The sequence below is a fragment of the Mesoplodon densirostris genome, chromosome X (genome assembly GCF_025265405.1).
Source record: "Mesoplodon densirostris isolate mMesDen1 chromosome X, mMesDen1 primary haplotype, whole genome shotgun sequence".
Lineage (NCBI taxonomy): Eukaryota > Metazoa > Chordata > Mammalia > Artiodactyla > Ziphiidae > Mesoplodon > Mesoplodon densirostris.
The window spans coordinates 20,515,789-20,532,389 of NC_082681.1; the positions used below are offsets into that span (position 1 = coordinate 20,515,789).

Sequence of the window (16,601 nt, forward strand, 5' to 3'; positions counted from 1 at the left end):
ACAGGCTTTCTCTAGTTGCGGCGAGTGGGAGCTACTCTTCGTTGCGGTGCGCGGACTTCTCATTGCGGTGGCTTCTCTTGTTGCGGAGCTCGGGCTCTAGGCGCGCGGGCTTCAGTAGTTGTGGCACGTGGGCTCAGTAGTTGTGGCTCACGGGCTCTAGAGCGCAGGCTCAGTAGTTGTGGCGCACGGGCTTAGCCGTTCCACGGCATGTGGGATCTTCCCAGACCAGGGCTGGAACCCGTGTCCCCTGCATTGGCAGGCGGATTCCCAACCACTGCACCACCAAGGAAGTCCCTCTAGTTTGTTTTTAAAGCTACTTACACTCTTTAAATTATCCCATTTTTTCACAGTGATTGTTGCAGCCAGAGTACTTTCCAAGGAAACAGTCTGATTAATCAGTGAGTTTGGAGAAAGGGCTACTTGCAGTACTGCAGTCTCTCCATAAGATGGCGCTCTGAGAATGTGAGAGCTGTAACTTATTTGTAGGTCATCTATAACCCTGGCAGCAACGTGAAATTAAATAATTGGTGGGGGGAGGGTGACAAGTTGGTTTTTCTAAGACTTGCTTTCAAATACTTGCCACTAGTCTAATGCCTAGGAGGAGAAGGAAAGTGAATTTTCTAGGAACTTCTCTCTCCAAAATCAGCAACGTGCATTTAAGGAACCTTTTAAAGAAGGAATTTCTTCTAAAGGTGGGAGTTATGATACTAACTCCTAACTACTTGGGAAAGTCCCTCTCAGGGTCTCAGTTTCTTCATCTACACGATGAGTGGATTGGACAAGATGCACTCTTAAGTGTGCTTCCATTTTGAATGTTCTATATTTGAATCCACTACACCCGTGCTGCCTTAGCCAGTACAGAGAGAGGAAGAAAAGTTTGCCCATTTTACACATGTTTGACTCTATTCCTCTTCTACAAGTGCTCTCTTTGCTTCAACTCTCCCAAGACCAGCATGCCCAGATGTCCTGTTTTAATTAGGTTCCTTTTCTCTTTACAGCTTTTGCACAGGTTTTCCTCCTCCTCCCCCATCCCTGCCTGACCAATCTGCCTGAACGGAGGCATGTCCCCCTTTCACTTCACAAATCAGGTTTGCTTGGTATGAAGGCAGTCATTTTCGTGCTAAGCAGATACCACACTGGGTGGGGGAAGGAGACACCACAAGTAGTGCTTAAAGGTGACACTTCTGACATCACACGTAACATGTCCAGTTAAGAAAAGTTTCCATTTAGGAGGTAGGAACTTCTCTCTACTTTTCCTCCTCCACTGGCCAGTATTCGTTGCCAGAACCGTGTCAAAGCTTTAGGAAAAAGCAGTGTTCTGGAGACAGGACAATTAATCTAATTAGAGATGAGCGTTACTAAGTAGATAACCCATCCTTAAAATCCCGCATGGCCGTCAGTGTCCCCATTCCTGACACTCTAGGGAGTCTGGATGAGGAGACTTGTGGCTGCAGTGGCTCATCCTCATTCGAAGCCTGTCATGAACCATTGTACATCATTGGCACAGAGGGAGTGAGTGGAAATGAAATGTTGAATTAATGAATTCATTAATGCAGCTCTACAGAGACACCCCTAACTGAGTCCCTCTGGCCTTGAAGCTCCGAGTGTACATGTTACCTAAAATTCCCTGGGGTTACATCACATATGTTGCATTGCGACAAGGCAGGGAGACATTCTCCAGCATTCATTTGCCTATTGTCCTTAGAGATTTCAGATCACCTTTGCTGTTTGACTAGTGCCGGGTGGTGGTGGTGTATTACTTATTTCTCTAACTTCAATACCTTATCTTTCAAGAATGCAAATATTTCACTGAATAGTGATGCTGTTGGATTTCTGTTTGGGAGAAGAAACTCCGTACACAGGGCTCTCCCCAAGGGCTTTTAAAGGGCAAGCCCAGGAATCTGCTGAGTAGATAAAGACAGCAGTTGTTGCAGGCACTGTTGCAAGGCTTGTAGACCATTACCAGTAGCTGGCTAATTGTCTCATACAATGGGGCAGTGTGGTGTGGAAACGTCAAATATTTAGTCAGCATGCATTATGTCTAAAGAAGCAATAGCAGCAGAGTGGTTAAGAACAGAGGCAGCTGGACATGGACTCAAAGGTTCAAACTCCAGCTTTTCTATTGACTAGCTGTGTGACCTTGGGCAAGTGGCTTCACTTTGTGCCTCAGTGTTCTCATCTGCAAGAAGGGGCTGATAATAATACTGTCTGTCTCATCGGGTTGTTAGGATTAGGTGTGGTGATGCAGGGTTTTTTTCCCTCAGTGCTTGGAACAGTATTCAGCACAGAGAAAGCACTCAGTACTGACAGCTTGTGTTATTACAACACCAGGAGGTGCTTTAGGTGGCACAAAAGAGGACTAACCAAGCCTCTGCCTTCAAAGAGCTCACAGACTATAGGGGCTGGCAAATGAATGTACGTAAAAGGAACACGAGCAACTCAGCATGGTACCCACAATACATTTGGGTGCAAGGGCAGCAGTTCAGAGTGAATCAGAGTGGTTCTAGGAGGCCCTCAAGTCCCATCAGAAGACTTTAGGCATCTGCCGGGAAGGTGGGTAAGAACTTGAATGGCTTTTTTTGCCTCCGTTTTGAGAGGGGGTACTCAGAGTAATGCACATTCTTAGTCACATCCTCGCTAAAATATTGACTGTCCTTTTGAAATAGACAGGTTAACGTTACCTCATTGAAGAATAGAAAACATACAAGCTGTGTTTAACCTAACGAAGTAGAATTTGTGACCTGATGATAACCATCTGAGGTGTGAAGAAATTCCAGGGTGACATTGTGTATATTCGCCCAAATATGTGTTCTCATAAGAAATCACCTTAAAACCAGGGTTCTAGTGAGGACCAACATAACTCTTATTAACAAGAAAGATTTACCAGAGGCCCTGAGCTATGCATAGGAGTTAGGCCCACTTTTTATTTTCCTTTTGTTTGTTTTTTGTTCTTTTTTTTTTGAATTTTATTTAATTAATTAATTTATTGATTTTTATTTATTTATTTATTTTGCAGTACACGGGCCTCTCACTGTTGTGGCCCCTCCCGTTGCGGAGCACAGGCTCCGGACGCGCAGGCTCAGCGGCCATGGCTCACGGGCCCAGCCGCTCCGCGGCATGTGGGATCTTCCTGGACTGGGGCACGAACCCATGTCCCCTGCATCGGCAGGCGGGTTCTCAATCACTGCGCCACCAGGGAAGCCCTATTTAATTTTTTATACAGCAGGTTCTTATTAGTCATCCATTTTATACACATCAGTGTATACATGTCAATCCCAATCACCCAATTCATCACACCACCCGCCCACCCCAGCCGCTTTCCCCCCTTGGTGTCCATACATTTGTTCTCTACATCTGTGTCTCTATTTCTGCCCTGCAAACCGGTTCATTTGTACCATTTTTCTAGGTTCCCCATATATACGTTAATATACAATATTTGTTTTTCTCCTTCCAACTTACTTCACTCTGTATGACAGTCTCTAGATGTTTTTTGTTCTTGCTATGGTTGTTTCGTTTTGTTTTATTTTGCCTTAAAAATAACTACTATATAAAATTTCGCTCATTAAAAATTAAATTATTTTAAAGATTTTAAAGTGCAAAAGACATAGAAGGACATAAAAGAAAAAAGTCAAACTTCCTCCAAAATCTTACTCACTGGAAGTAACCACTTTTACCATTCTTTTATGGATCCATCTAAAAATTTTCTGTGTATATTTGAACACATATAAAGTGTATGAGAGTAATGTGTATGCAGACCCATTTTTACCGCAAATAGAATCACACTGTACATTCTTAACCATTACTTGTATTTGTTACAATGTATCTTGGATTTGGGTCTATATCAACACATATAGATCTACTTGTTCTTTTAATGTCTTCATAGTATTCCATTTTAACACTCATGGCTTTTAAGATTCTGTTCTACATTTTGTCTGGCTAAGGAGAAAGAGTAGAGACGTAAGAAACAGAACATGATATTGCGGATGGAGGAGAGATATTGAGACACCTAAAGGGATAGGGCAAGATCAGAGTTTTTGAATAGTTTTAAAATAGTGCCACTAAATTTTAGCAGCTGTAGACATCAGTCGAACCAGTACTTTTGGTTACTGCTTCATGGAGTAAATAAAATAAAGTTTTAGAGCTAAGCCATAGGCCAGCTCTTCCCAACACTTCTGTAACCAGAAACCATGCTTAATTTATTAGAGTCTTTTGAGGATTTAAATAGCTCATGGATAGAGCAGAACAGTGGATGCTATTTCGACTTTCAGAAAGTTTGGCAAGCTTTTAAACTCAAAGCTGTTTTTAAAAAACTGAGTCACGATGGGATTTTTGGGGAGCAGTGTTTAGTGCTGTCTCCTTAGCACCAAGTCCATGGCTTGGAGGTAAGAAACAAAAACAATAGAGCTAAAGGGGCATTTTTCTGAATAGCAGAAAATAGACAGTAGGGCCGCAAGGGATCAGCTATGGGACTGATTTGACTTAATATTTATAAATGATTTGGAAGAGGGAGTACGGGGCAAAATCAGTAAGTTGGCAGATGTCTTTACAGTATTCCAATGAGGATAATAAACTTCAGGAAGAGGTTTGTTGTGTAGGAGTGGGCATAAAAGTGGCCGGCAGGCTTCGATAGGAACAAGCCCAGGGAAATGTCTCTAGGGACACATTCCTGAAGTTCATTTCAGAAGATTTATAATGAGCCTTACGTCTTTGCCTGTGACTTGGGTCTCTGCTTCAGGTATCAGTAGATGTAAAGAAGAAGGAGATGGAGTTGGCAGTATCATCAAGAGAGAGATTATATTTAAACAGACAGCGTTATATATGAACAAAAAAAAGGAGGCTAGTGGGGAGCTGATTCACACCAGATATATAAACAAAGAATGTTGCTTTACATTTCTTTAATACAGCCCCCAAAGACAATTGGTATTTGGTGGTTGGTGATGTGTGTATTCACTAACTTTTAAAGTTAGGTAAGCTGAATGTGTTAGGCTACCATTTTAGAAGAAATGCAATCAGATGTTCTCTTCAACGTTCCTACAAAATATTTTTCTTCTCAGAAGATGACTTTCAGTTATAAAAGTCAGACCTTGATTTCCTGACCTCCTCTGCTATCATGCATGGTAGCATCAAAGCATGTCCTTAATATTGGCAGATGCATTATATTATGGAAGGGAGCATCTAACACAGTCCGATCAATATCTTCTGAAGTTGTGAAATTTTCAGTAATAAAGAGATAATGAGGTCTGCCCTATCACCTCACACTGTGGTTGAGAAGCTCAAATGAGCTGAGTGATACAAAACTGCTTTGTAAAATGCTTTGCAAAAATACAGTAGTATTAATGATTCATTGCATGTCATAATTTGGGATTAGAAATACAAACTGATTAAATTCTGGAAACTTATCCTTTATAGATATGAATGTAAATGTACAAAGATTGGTATGCAAGAATGTTCTTTGCAGCATTGTTTATATTAGCAAAATATTATAAATATCTCAATTGTTTATCAGTAAGGGATTGGATAAATAAATTATGATCTAGCCGTACAGAGGAATAAGAACAAGGCAGTTACTTATGTTCTGACGTGGAAATATATCCAAGATATATATTAAGTGATAAGTTGCAAATCAGTATGACTAGTATGATTCCAGTTTTGGTTAAAGCTACATGTTAGTATATGCATGTGAAAACCCCTAGAAGAATATATATCAAACTGTTAACCATGGTTCTCTCATGGAAGGATAGGATGATACAAGGACTTTTGCTGTGTGCTTCGTTTATTTCTGTATATTTGAATTGTTTATAATGAGCACTATTATTTTTGTAATTAAAAATATTAGTAAAAGAAATATGAGTTTACCCTTAATTCTACTGCATTATTGTAATTGTTTTTTAAAAATGTATAAAGTAAGGGCAAAAAAACTGCAAATTTTTCCATTTCTTTAAGAAAATATTCCATTATCAGGATGAGCAAAAAGCAAAAAAGGGATCAAAAGCCTCTTCCCCCTTTGGTAACAGTGTTCTGATCTTTCTTCATGATGGAAGATAAAGGAAGAAATGAAATCTGTTTATTGTTCTGTTTTGCGTTTGTTTGCTTTGTTCTGCAAGATGAGGAGTAAATCTACTTAGAGGTCTGGAACCATGAGGGCAGCAAAGCAACCACCTCAGTAGTGAATTACTGTCCCAGTCGAAGTTGCCAAAGCCCCACACTGAAAGGCAGAATTGCCCAGGATTGTTAATATCCCCATTCTCACATTGGTAAGGATGTCCATAGATACCTTGAAACTTCAATCCTGAGGCGAAAGCCTATGGCTTATCCGGGGGCAGCACGTTAAAACCTTCCCTTGAGCTGGTGTTCTGTCTTCCTGTGGAGAACACAGACAAAAGCTGGCCGGCATAATTTATGCTGCAAATGGCTTAGGAAAGCATCCTGAAAAGCAACCCAGCCCCCAGACCTGCAGGAAATGATGGGAGGAAGAAGTGGAGAAGAAGGAAGAGGTCAAGAACATGCAAGAGTCTTTCTTCTTCAAATGAGGAGAAAGCATACTCAGAGTTAAGGACCTTCCTGTGTGCTTCCCTGGCCAAGACCCAGCAGCTCCCTTAGCATAGCTCTTCTCACTCTGCATGCTCTTCTGGACTGTACACTAGACTGAGGGCACAATAAGGACAGAGACCTTGTCTGTCTTGTTCATTGGTGTATCTCCAACACCTAGAAAAAAAGGATGTTGAATGAATACTTGTTGACTGTTGAATGTTCTCTACTGCAGGTAGACTCTATCTGGAACGGTCTACCTTTGTACCATGCAGTCATCCCATGAGTTGGAAGGCTGAAGAGAGCCTGCGGTCAACTTGACCATTGGTGCCAAATACGGTCAACTTGCACTTTGCTTGGAGCTCTCTTGTGACAAACCTTTTCTTTATCTTCATGTTTCCCAGGTACAGCCAAAAGGCAGCAAGAAATGGAATGAAAAATCAGTTCAACCTCCATGAGCTGAAAATGAAGGGCCCTGAGCCAGTGGTCAGTCAAATTATTGACAAACTGAAGCACATTAACCAGGTATGTGTATATGCAACAAAAATGGAAATGGCAAAAAAGTGGTGGATGGATGATGTCCAGTGTTCAAACTGTATTCGTGGGCTTTTGGAGAGGCAGCCATTGTTCATTTTCTTCAAAGATTCTCTCTGCTAAAAAAAGGACTTCTGACCCTTGTTTTCGACCCCGCTTTTAAATTATAAAGAAAATATTGTAATATAAGAGAAAACAGAAGGAAAAGCACTTCTGACAACCCAACTAGTCTATTTTGTTTTCATTTTTACACATTCTTTTTAAATATTTGTTCTTAAAATCACACACAGACTTTTTACATGATTGGAAGTATACAAGTGATTTCTAGTTCTTAAAATTAATACTGTATTGGAAACACTTTTTCATGTTGCCATATATCTTCATATTAATCATTTTCTGTGGCCGCAAAAGATTCCTTTAAGTATTAATTATAATTAATCAATCTGCTTTTGCTATGCATTCAGATTGCTTCAAATTTTTGCCATTATAAATGGCGCTATGCAGGAGAGGTAGCTTTATCTCCTGATCTTAGATCATTTTCTTAAAATACTGGTGTTATTGGGTTAAAGGATATGAGCATTTTTTTTTTTTTTTTTGCATTACGTGGGCTTCTCACTGCTGTGGCCTCTCCCGTTGCGGAGCACAGGCTCTGGACATGCAGGCCCAGCAGCCATGGCTCACGGGCCTAGCTGCTCCGCGGCATGTGGGATCTTCCCAGACCGGGGCACGAACCCGTGTCCCCTGCATCGGCAGGCGGACTCTCAACCACTGCGCCACCAGGGAAGCCCCAGGATATGAGCATTTTAATGCATGTTTCCAAACCACTCTCCAATGGGGATGTATCAGCTTTCACTGCCACCAGCAAGATACGAGAGGACCAGCTTCACTGCACCCTTGCCAACTTCTGACTCACTGCCATGCACCGAGACACCCACAGATTCCCTTAACCTGTACACAGTTTTTCCTCTTAGAAGGAGTTTAGTAACTAAGACACAAATAGAAGTTAGTTGTACCATCTGCTTGTGATTGCTTTGTGGCCACAATTTTTTAAATGCCATCAAAAATGCCACCAGATACCAGAGTGACAGTGTTCCTACCCCATGGTCCATGGGTGGGAAGGTGCTGGCACCACTGACTTCTATTTGTAGCCTAGGAAGAACTTAATAAAAGTAAAATCCTTATGCAAGGACAGAGGTTTCTGTAGGACAACGCTGGCATGATTTCATTTTTTAATATGAAGTTTAGCAGTGAAATATTTGCGGTTTTTAGAAAATGTTTGGAAGGGCTTTCTTTTTTTTTTTTTTTTTTTTTTTTTTTTTTCTGTACGCGGGCCTCTCACTGCTGAGGCCTCTCCCGTTGCGGAGCACAGGCTCCGGACACACAGGCTCCGCGGCCATGGCTCGCGGGCCCAGCCGCTCCGCGGCATGTGGGATCTTCCGGGATCGGGGCACAAACCCGTGTCCCCTGCATCGGCAGGCGGACTCTCAACCACTGCGCCACCAGGGAAGCCCCTGGAAGGGCTTTCTAATAGTGCTGTATTTCACTGCAAATGGCATGTGAAAGTATTCACTACACTTTTGAGTAATAAATAGTTGTTACTGCTGCTGAGCACAGGATAGTGGCAGTATTTGCATAACAGATCCTTCTTTTGGTGAACTCACAACTTCACTAAGTTCTGTAAAGCCTGGTTAGATATAGTATGATTATTTCAAAACACACCTCTGAAGAGTTCAGAGCACAATGTAAACCACTCACTGCTGAACTGGTGTGCTTTACCTGGGGACAATGGCAGTATTTCTCCTCTGAATTAAATTATTTCCAAATTATCTCAAACCAAATGTGTCTGTGTGGCTCCACTCAACTGGCTAGACCCAAGCACTGGTGAGGCTAAAAATCTCAGGGTCCATTACTGTGCCCCTAATTCTAAATGAAGAATATTGTCAACAGATCTCTTTGGTCAAGAGACGTTAAGGAACACCTACTGTGTGCTCAGCCAGGTACCAGGGAGTTTGAGGATTCACAAGAAGTCTAACCATCTGTTTTCACAGCTTCCTTGGAGGAGACGCACAAGCATGGAAAGTTCTTAAATACAAATAAAAGGCAGCCTATAATGAAGAGCCAGACGGTGATGTTGCTCGTCAGTTTTGGGGGGTTTGCTTAGGCCTAAGGTGGGCTAGGCTAGTGTAAGAAGGATTTCATAAGAAATATCAGAGAAAGACCTGTGACTGGATGCCCACCGTGAAAAAAGGGAAAGCTGCATCAGACCATATGATCCAATAGTCACTAAAAATATTTATAGCAAGCCCCTTTAGTAAAGACTTTGGACGTTTGATATTAATGCTGTGGGAGACCATGTAATATCATGAAAAGAAGATGGGCTTTGGATCCAGATGGATCTGAATTCACCTGTGTATCTTACTAGATACATAACCTTGGGCAAATCATTCAACCTTTCTGAGCTCTAGTTTTCTCATCTATAGTACTTAGAGTTGTCAAAACAGTCCCTTACAAGGTTATTATGAGGATGAGAAATTATATCTATGTATCTATATCTATTTTATTATCCCATTATATAAAATGTACATATAATTATGCATCTTTACATATATACACAAATATATAATTGCATGTGCGTGACAGAGTTAAGATGATTATTACATTCACGATTTTCTCTATAGGCAGGACTTGAGTGAGTTTGAAAGGGAGCAGTATTCCAATGTTTTTTGCCAGTCTAATTCTGCCACCCAAATTTTGGGTGGATCAAAAAGATCCCTTTGATGCATCTCTTTTCTCTCCCATATTGTTTCCTTCTTTCTCTTTACACTAACTTCCAGCCACAAAAGCTGAAGCCACTTCATATGTAGGGAGGTGTATATTGTCAGTGTCAGAAAGGTCACCATTATAATTACGTTTGCCATGGTGTATGTGTGAACATTTTTGGTTCCCTTACAAATACCATTGAGCAACCAATTAATTCTCATTGATAGACCAGTTTTACCTGTTGCAATTGAGCTGTTAAATTGGTTGGGCTCCAAACACCCACATTGATTTTTTTTTCTCATCTGTGTTGCTTTACATGGCCAAAGCATGTCTTCTTTCAGACCCTCAGTAAAGTTCATATTTTGGCCATGATTCAATCTGAAAGTGAGAATCTTTAGGGAAGTCATAAAGAAGAATGTTAGGACGATGATGACATTGATGATGATAATGTGTTGTATTTGTATAGCATTGAACCATATTTCAAAGTGCTTTCATGTCCTAAAAGTCTAACTGCTCATGTTGGAAAAAATATCCAGCCTGGAATTGTATAAGATATAGTACTGTCAAAGAATCAAGCTTTTCAGGAACTCATTGTTACCCTTGGATATTATTTCACCCTCACTACCTCCTGCGAGGTAAGTGATAATGTTTGTCCCTTTTTTATAGCTACGGAAACTGAGGCAGAAAGCCATTAAAGGCTGTGCAGACATGCTGCCAAATCATCCAGTAAGTTCAGTTGAAAATTCAATTAATCATCCAGATGTTGTTTCCTGTACACTGCCAAACATCTGGATTCACTGAATGCCTGGCTAAATGGACCGAAAGTTTTAGTGATGAGGAGGTAGAATCAAGTTAACTTGCCCCAGTTCACATGTAAGTGAGTACTGAATCCAGGAGTGTAATGTTCTTTTTCCTAAGCCCCTCACTTGGTGCTGCATCTATTAAACTACAGTAGGATGCTCCAGTGTACACAACTGTAAATGCGGAGATACTTGTGTCTATGCATGTATGCCCATGTGTGTCCATCCAGATGGACTGTAGCTAGGCCGTTTATGAGCACATCCCAAAATAACTCTTCACTTTCTTCCATGGAAATTCTCAGCTGCCTCCTTTCAGGTTATGGTTACTGTTGATAGCACTGGAAATAATATATTCACTAAGGGAATAATGTAACATTATTTCCATATTGACAGTCTCACGGTGTAACCTTGAGGGGATGGGTTCAGGGTCAGGCCTGGGCCCCTTTCCTGGGAAGGCCTGCAGGTGTGGAATGTCCTCCCCTCCTCCTTGCAAGCCAGAGTTCTTGTGTAACATTCCCACGATTGGAAATGAAGACCCTTTTTATTTCCTTTTCAGTTTCTAATTTGTGTGAGGATTTATTGTCTTGTGTTAGGAGAGGAATTGAACTCTTTTACGTCTTCAGTGTCCGTCCTGGAATTTGCTGGGCCATATTGCTTTAAAAAAAAAAATTTTGTTTTTCTTAGTATCCTGCTCCAGGGCTCCTGCATGGAGAGAAGGACCCACAAATACCAGGAATGATCACAATACATTCTTTCCCACATGACACCGTGGGCCGTTTGTCCTCTAACCCACTTCTGTTGGTAACATTTTCTAAGAGTAGCTGTGTAGTTAGTGTTAATTTAGCAGTACCTAAACTGCTAGAGAAGTTATTGTTCCCAAGGAAAATCTAGCTTGTTTATTGTTTTTCCCATTTCAGTTCAGGTTCAAATAAAATTCCAGAAATTGTTTCCCTGCCTGTTGTAAACAGTTGAAGCCACAGCAGTCAATACCTGCTCATTTAGTGTCAGAGCTTTTCATTCAAATTTGGATAAAGTCTCATCTGTTTGGGATGGTTGAAATGCCCTACTGAATGGCTGAGGGTGTGGACGAGGTAGCCTCTTAAGATTCCTTCCAGCCGTGTGATTCTGTGATTTGTGGCTCAAGGTCAGGCTTTAACCCAGCACCCTCTTGTGAACAAGTCTTGTGACTTTATTCTCTGCCCTGCCACTCTTTTTAAAACACCCTGTTACCAGGTCACCCCTTTCTACTTTGTAACCTCTCATCTTTTCAGAGATTCTTCCCTTCCCACCAGTCTTCCAGCCTGGGCAGATGGAACTTAAACTTGCCCTTCCCCCCATGCAATTCTTCTGTTCTACTGCCTTGTTCTCATTAGGCTATGAAAGCATTAAACTGTAAAAACACTTTTGCATTTATCACCCTCCTCCAGAATCAGATAGGTGACCTGTCTTCACATCTTGTTAGCCATGTGACTGCATATGAATGATAATGATTCTGCCATAAATTTGCATAGCACAATTCAGTTTGTAAAGCTTTCATGTACATTACATAAGTTGATCTCCACAATGACTCTCAGAAGCAGACATTTTTACCTAGATTTACCAGATGAAGAAACTGTGGGCACTGGAAGCCTAAGTGATCTTCATATAGTAAGTGGTAGAACTAGGCCTAGAATCCAGGATAATGGCCTTCAGTCTCTGTGCTCTTTCCTTCGACATCTTTAAAGCCATGGCACACCTTGCTATGGTTAGCGTGATCCATATATAAAAGACGGGCAGAAGTACAGAGAGCAGAAACTCCTTAATTTGTCTAATGATTTCCAAGTCCCTGATATAGTAATGTCTATGGTCTGAAGCTCTAAAATCAGCAGCAGAGAAAGAGTAAGCACGTTGTTTACCAAGTCTCAGTTGGGAAGAGTCTTAGAAAACTGACCACCACAGTGTACGGTGTGGAAACTGAGGCACTTTGAGTTACAGACAGCAGACAGACTTTTGATTAGCTATCTCGAATTCATAAAATGATTTTAAATGGTAGAAGAAAATTTTAAATGTAGAGCAGACAGTGGAATGTATCCACTTCCATCCCCCTTCATCAATACCTGAAAAGTATGTTTTAAGATGGCTGACAGATTACTCTGGTGTCATGAAAAGACACTGACCTTTTTTTGTGTGTGTGGTATGTGGGCCTCTCACTGTTGTGGCCTCTCCCGTTGCGGAGCACAGGCTCCGGACGCGCAGGCTCAGTGGCCATGGCTCACGGGCCCAGCCGCTCCGCGGCATGTGGGTTCTTCCCGGACTGGGGCACGAACCCGTGTCCCCTGCATCGGGAGGCAGACTGTCAACCACTGCACCACCAGGGAAGCCCAAGACACTGACTTTTGAAATAGAAAGTTACACGTTTTGTTTTATAACTTTATTTATTTGTTTGTTTGTTTATTTTTGGCTGCGTTGGGTCTTCGTTGCTGCACGCGGGCTTTCTCTAGTTGCAGCGAGCATGGACTGTTTTCGTTGCGGTGCTTGGGCTTCTCATTGCGGTGGCTTCTCTTGTTGTGTAGCACGGGCTCTAGGTGTGTAGGCTCAGTAGTTGTGGCGCATGGGCTTAGTTGCTCCGCAGCATGTGGGATCTTCCTGGACCAGGGCTTGAACCTGTGTCCCCTGCACTGGCAGGCGGAGTCTTAACCACTGCGGAACCAGGGAAGTCCCAAAAGTTATACTTTTAATCAGTTAATTAATAAAGTTGTTACATGTCAGAAAAGTACCCAGGACATACCTTAGTATGTATTTTTAAAAAAATCTTTAAATGAATCTCAGGCATGATCGAAAATGCTTTGAGTAACTTTTTCCAGTCTTCTCACAATAAAACCAGTGAGGGTCATAAAATGCTAGCCTACTCCAATGGTTGCTAGAAAAGCTAACACTGATCTCAAATTTCTAAACAAAAGGAGAAACCTTCTGAGAGTCAAATTTTAAAAAAGGCCTTTCCATATGAAAATATGTGCCAGTGTCTGTCACACTTCTTCACATACAAATAGTGTGGCAGAACTCTAGTAAATGCCATTTCCATATGGAGCCAGAATATGTGTGTGTGTGTGAAAGACAGAGTATCTACAATGGCATGTTTGGTTTTTTTCTTTAACATCTTTTTTTTTTTTTTTTTTTTTTTTTTGCGGTACACGGGCCTCTCACTGTTGTGGCCTCTCCCGTCGTGGAGCACAGGCTCCGGACACGCAGGCTCAGCGGCCATGGCTCACGGGCCCAGCCCCTCCGCGGCACGTGGGACCCTCCCGGACCGGGGCACGAACCCGTGTCCCCTGCATCGGCAGGCGGACTCTCAACCACTGCGCCACAAGGGAAGCCCCTTTAACATCTTTATTGGAGTATAATTACTTTACAATGGTGTGTTAGTTTCTGCTTTATAACAAAGTGAATCAGCTCTGCATATACATATATCCCCATATCTCCTCCCTCTTGCGTCTCCGTCCCACCCTCCCTATCCCACCCCTCTAGGTGGTCACAAAGCACCGAGCTGATCTCCCTGTGCTATGCGGCTGCTTCCCACTAGCTATCTGTTTTACGTTTGGTAGTGTATATATGTCCATGCCAATCTCTCACTTCGTCCCAGCTTACCCTTCCCCCTCCCTGTATCCTCAAGTCCATTCTCTAGTAGGTCTGTGTCTTTATTCCCGTCTTACCCCTAGGTTCTTCAGAACCATTTTTTTTTAGATTCCATATATATGTGTTAGCATACGGTATTTGTTTTTCTCTTTCTGACTTACTTCACTCTGTATGACAGTCTCTAGGTCCATCCACCTCACTACAAATAACTCAATTTTGTTTCTCTTTATAGCTGAGCAATATTCCATACAACGGCATGTTAACAAGAGCCAATGAATGACTTCTGAGTTACAAAAGGACAATGTGAATTGGTCTTTAAATACCAGACCTAGACTCTGTGGAGCTAACCATGATTTCATGAAGTAAAAGGGAAATAGCTGATGCGTTCCAAAACACATTTATCATTAAAAAAATCTTCTGTCATTTTGCTTAATAGACTGAAAAATAATTACAGTGTCTGGTGGCTTTGGGGAGCATGTGTTTTTAATATCTTAATTACTATCTACAGTTTAATAACAGTGCACCAAGATTAATTCCCAAGTATTTCATATTAAATTTCTTGAAAATGAACTATTTGCTTTATTTAGAATATACAGGATTAAAGGTACTTAAATTGGGTCATGTATTTTAGTGCTTGCACATTAAATTAAATTATTCAAAAATGGAAGATGAGTCAAGAGTAGTAGGCCAACATGTTGTTGATAGCAGTGTTGTGGTGATCTTGACTTAGCAATGAAGGAAAATACATGATCTTTTTTCATTGCAGTATTGTACTCTTTCATAAACTTTTTTTCAAATTAATTAATTTATTTATTTTTAGCTGCCTTGGGTCTTCATTGCTGCACGGTCTTTCTTTAGCTGCGTTAAGCAGGGGCTACTCTTCGTTGTGCTGTGCGGGCTTCTCATTGTGGTGGCTTCTGTTGTTGTGGAGCATGGGCTCTAGGTGTGCGGGCTTCAGTAGTTGTGGCATGCAGGCTCAGTAGTGGTGGCTCGCGGGCTCTAGAGCACAGGCTCAGTAGTTGTGGTGCACGGGCTTAGTTGCTCTGCGGCATGTGGGATCTTCCTGGACCAGGGCTCGAACCCATGTCCCCTGCATTGGCAGGCGGATTCTTAACCACTGCACCACCAGGGAAGCCCCATAAACTTTTTTTTTTTAGTAGGAAGTATTAGAAGTGTTAGCTATGGGAAGACAGGTTTTACATGTGAAAAGGAAATTCTATCAAATTATGAAGACTACCAGGTTTACAAAGTTAGAAATGTATTTCCAAAATATCTTATGAACTCCATAAGGTCTCATATTCTATTTACATCTACCTACTGACCAAATGCAACACAGCAAACATAAGCAGTTACAAACGATTGCTCTCTAGCCCCATAAACCTGGATTATAAGCAGTATATTGGTATATGTATGTTCAAATACCATTTGGAAACTCAGAGACAACTTTTACCCAGATATATTTATGAATATATATATATATATATCCTGCCTCTGGACTGTCAGCTCCTTAAGTCTGGGATCATGCATACAACTCTTTGTCTTCTGTAGCACCCAACATAGTGGCATATACAGAATAGACCCTCATATACAGTATTTTATTGATCAGTTCATTCAAAGAATGCAACCTGTGCTGCCCTCAATTTATTTCTAAACTTTTATTTAATTTAAGGTACTTTTCATATTCAGTATTAACCAGTTTCTGTGCTAAAAGGCAGGGTTACATAAGTGCAGGATTATAGTTTTCAGGGGCCTTTAGGTCATAGGGTCCAACCCTCTGATTTTATAGATGAGGAAATGAAAGCCAAGAGAGTTGAATGACTTGTCCAAAGTCATGCTGCTAGTAAGTGACAAAGCTAGGACTGGAAAATGAACAGATCAATATTGTACAGTGACTTTGCTTCCAAAGGCTCTTGTATAATGCAAAACATGCTTGCAGACATGCGAGCACATTTTCTTATACAGTACTCCCAATCATAGCAGAAGCCCCTACTTAAGCCGTTCATCTTTGGAACAAAAAGTGGTATAGCACAAGGCATGAATTTGCCAAGTTTTTATCTCTTATCATATCTATTAACTAGTGTTTGGTCGTAACAAGTACACATCAGTGCCTCCTGCCTCATTCAGCCCAGTGAGCAGTTGTTGCACGTGGGTTGGGAGTGGGGGTGGGCTCTCTGCTGGGATCACTGGACCAGAACCAAGCAGATTCAGCAGGAGCTGTTGCTCCTGGTCTTATACCCACTCATAGAGTCTGACTTGGGCTCCTGTCCACATTCAGGATTAGTCATCCTTTCACTCTCATGTTCTGAATCTCAACTCCTCCACCTTCCTGGGCACCCTTTAATAATTTATCCAGTGCCTTCTCCCTCC

General features: G+C 41.6%; 1 protein-coding gene across 1 annotated transcript in view; it reads left to right on the plus strand.

Moving 5' to 3' along the window:
- GPC3 (glypican 3) overlaps window positions 1-16,601 on the plus strand; it is a 435,634-nt gene that overhangs the window by 304,275 nt on the left and 114,758 nt on the right. Inside the window, exon 6 of the mRNA XM_060087058.1 lies at window positions 6,933-7,053. Coding sequence (XP_059943041.1) covers window positions 6,933-7,053 — 121 coding nt within the window. The remainder of the gene's footprint in view (window positions 1-6,932; window positions 7,054-16,601) is intronic.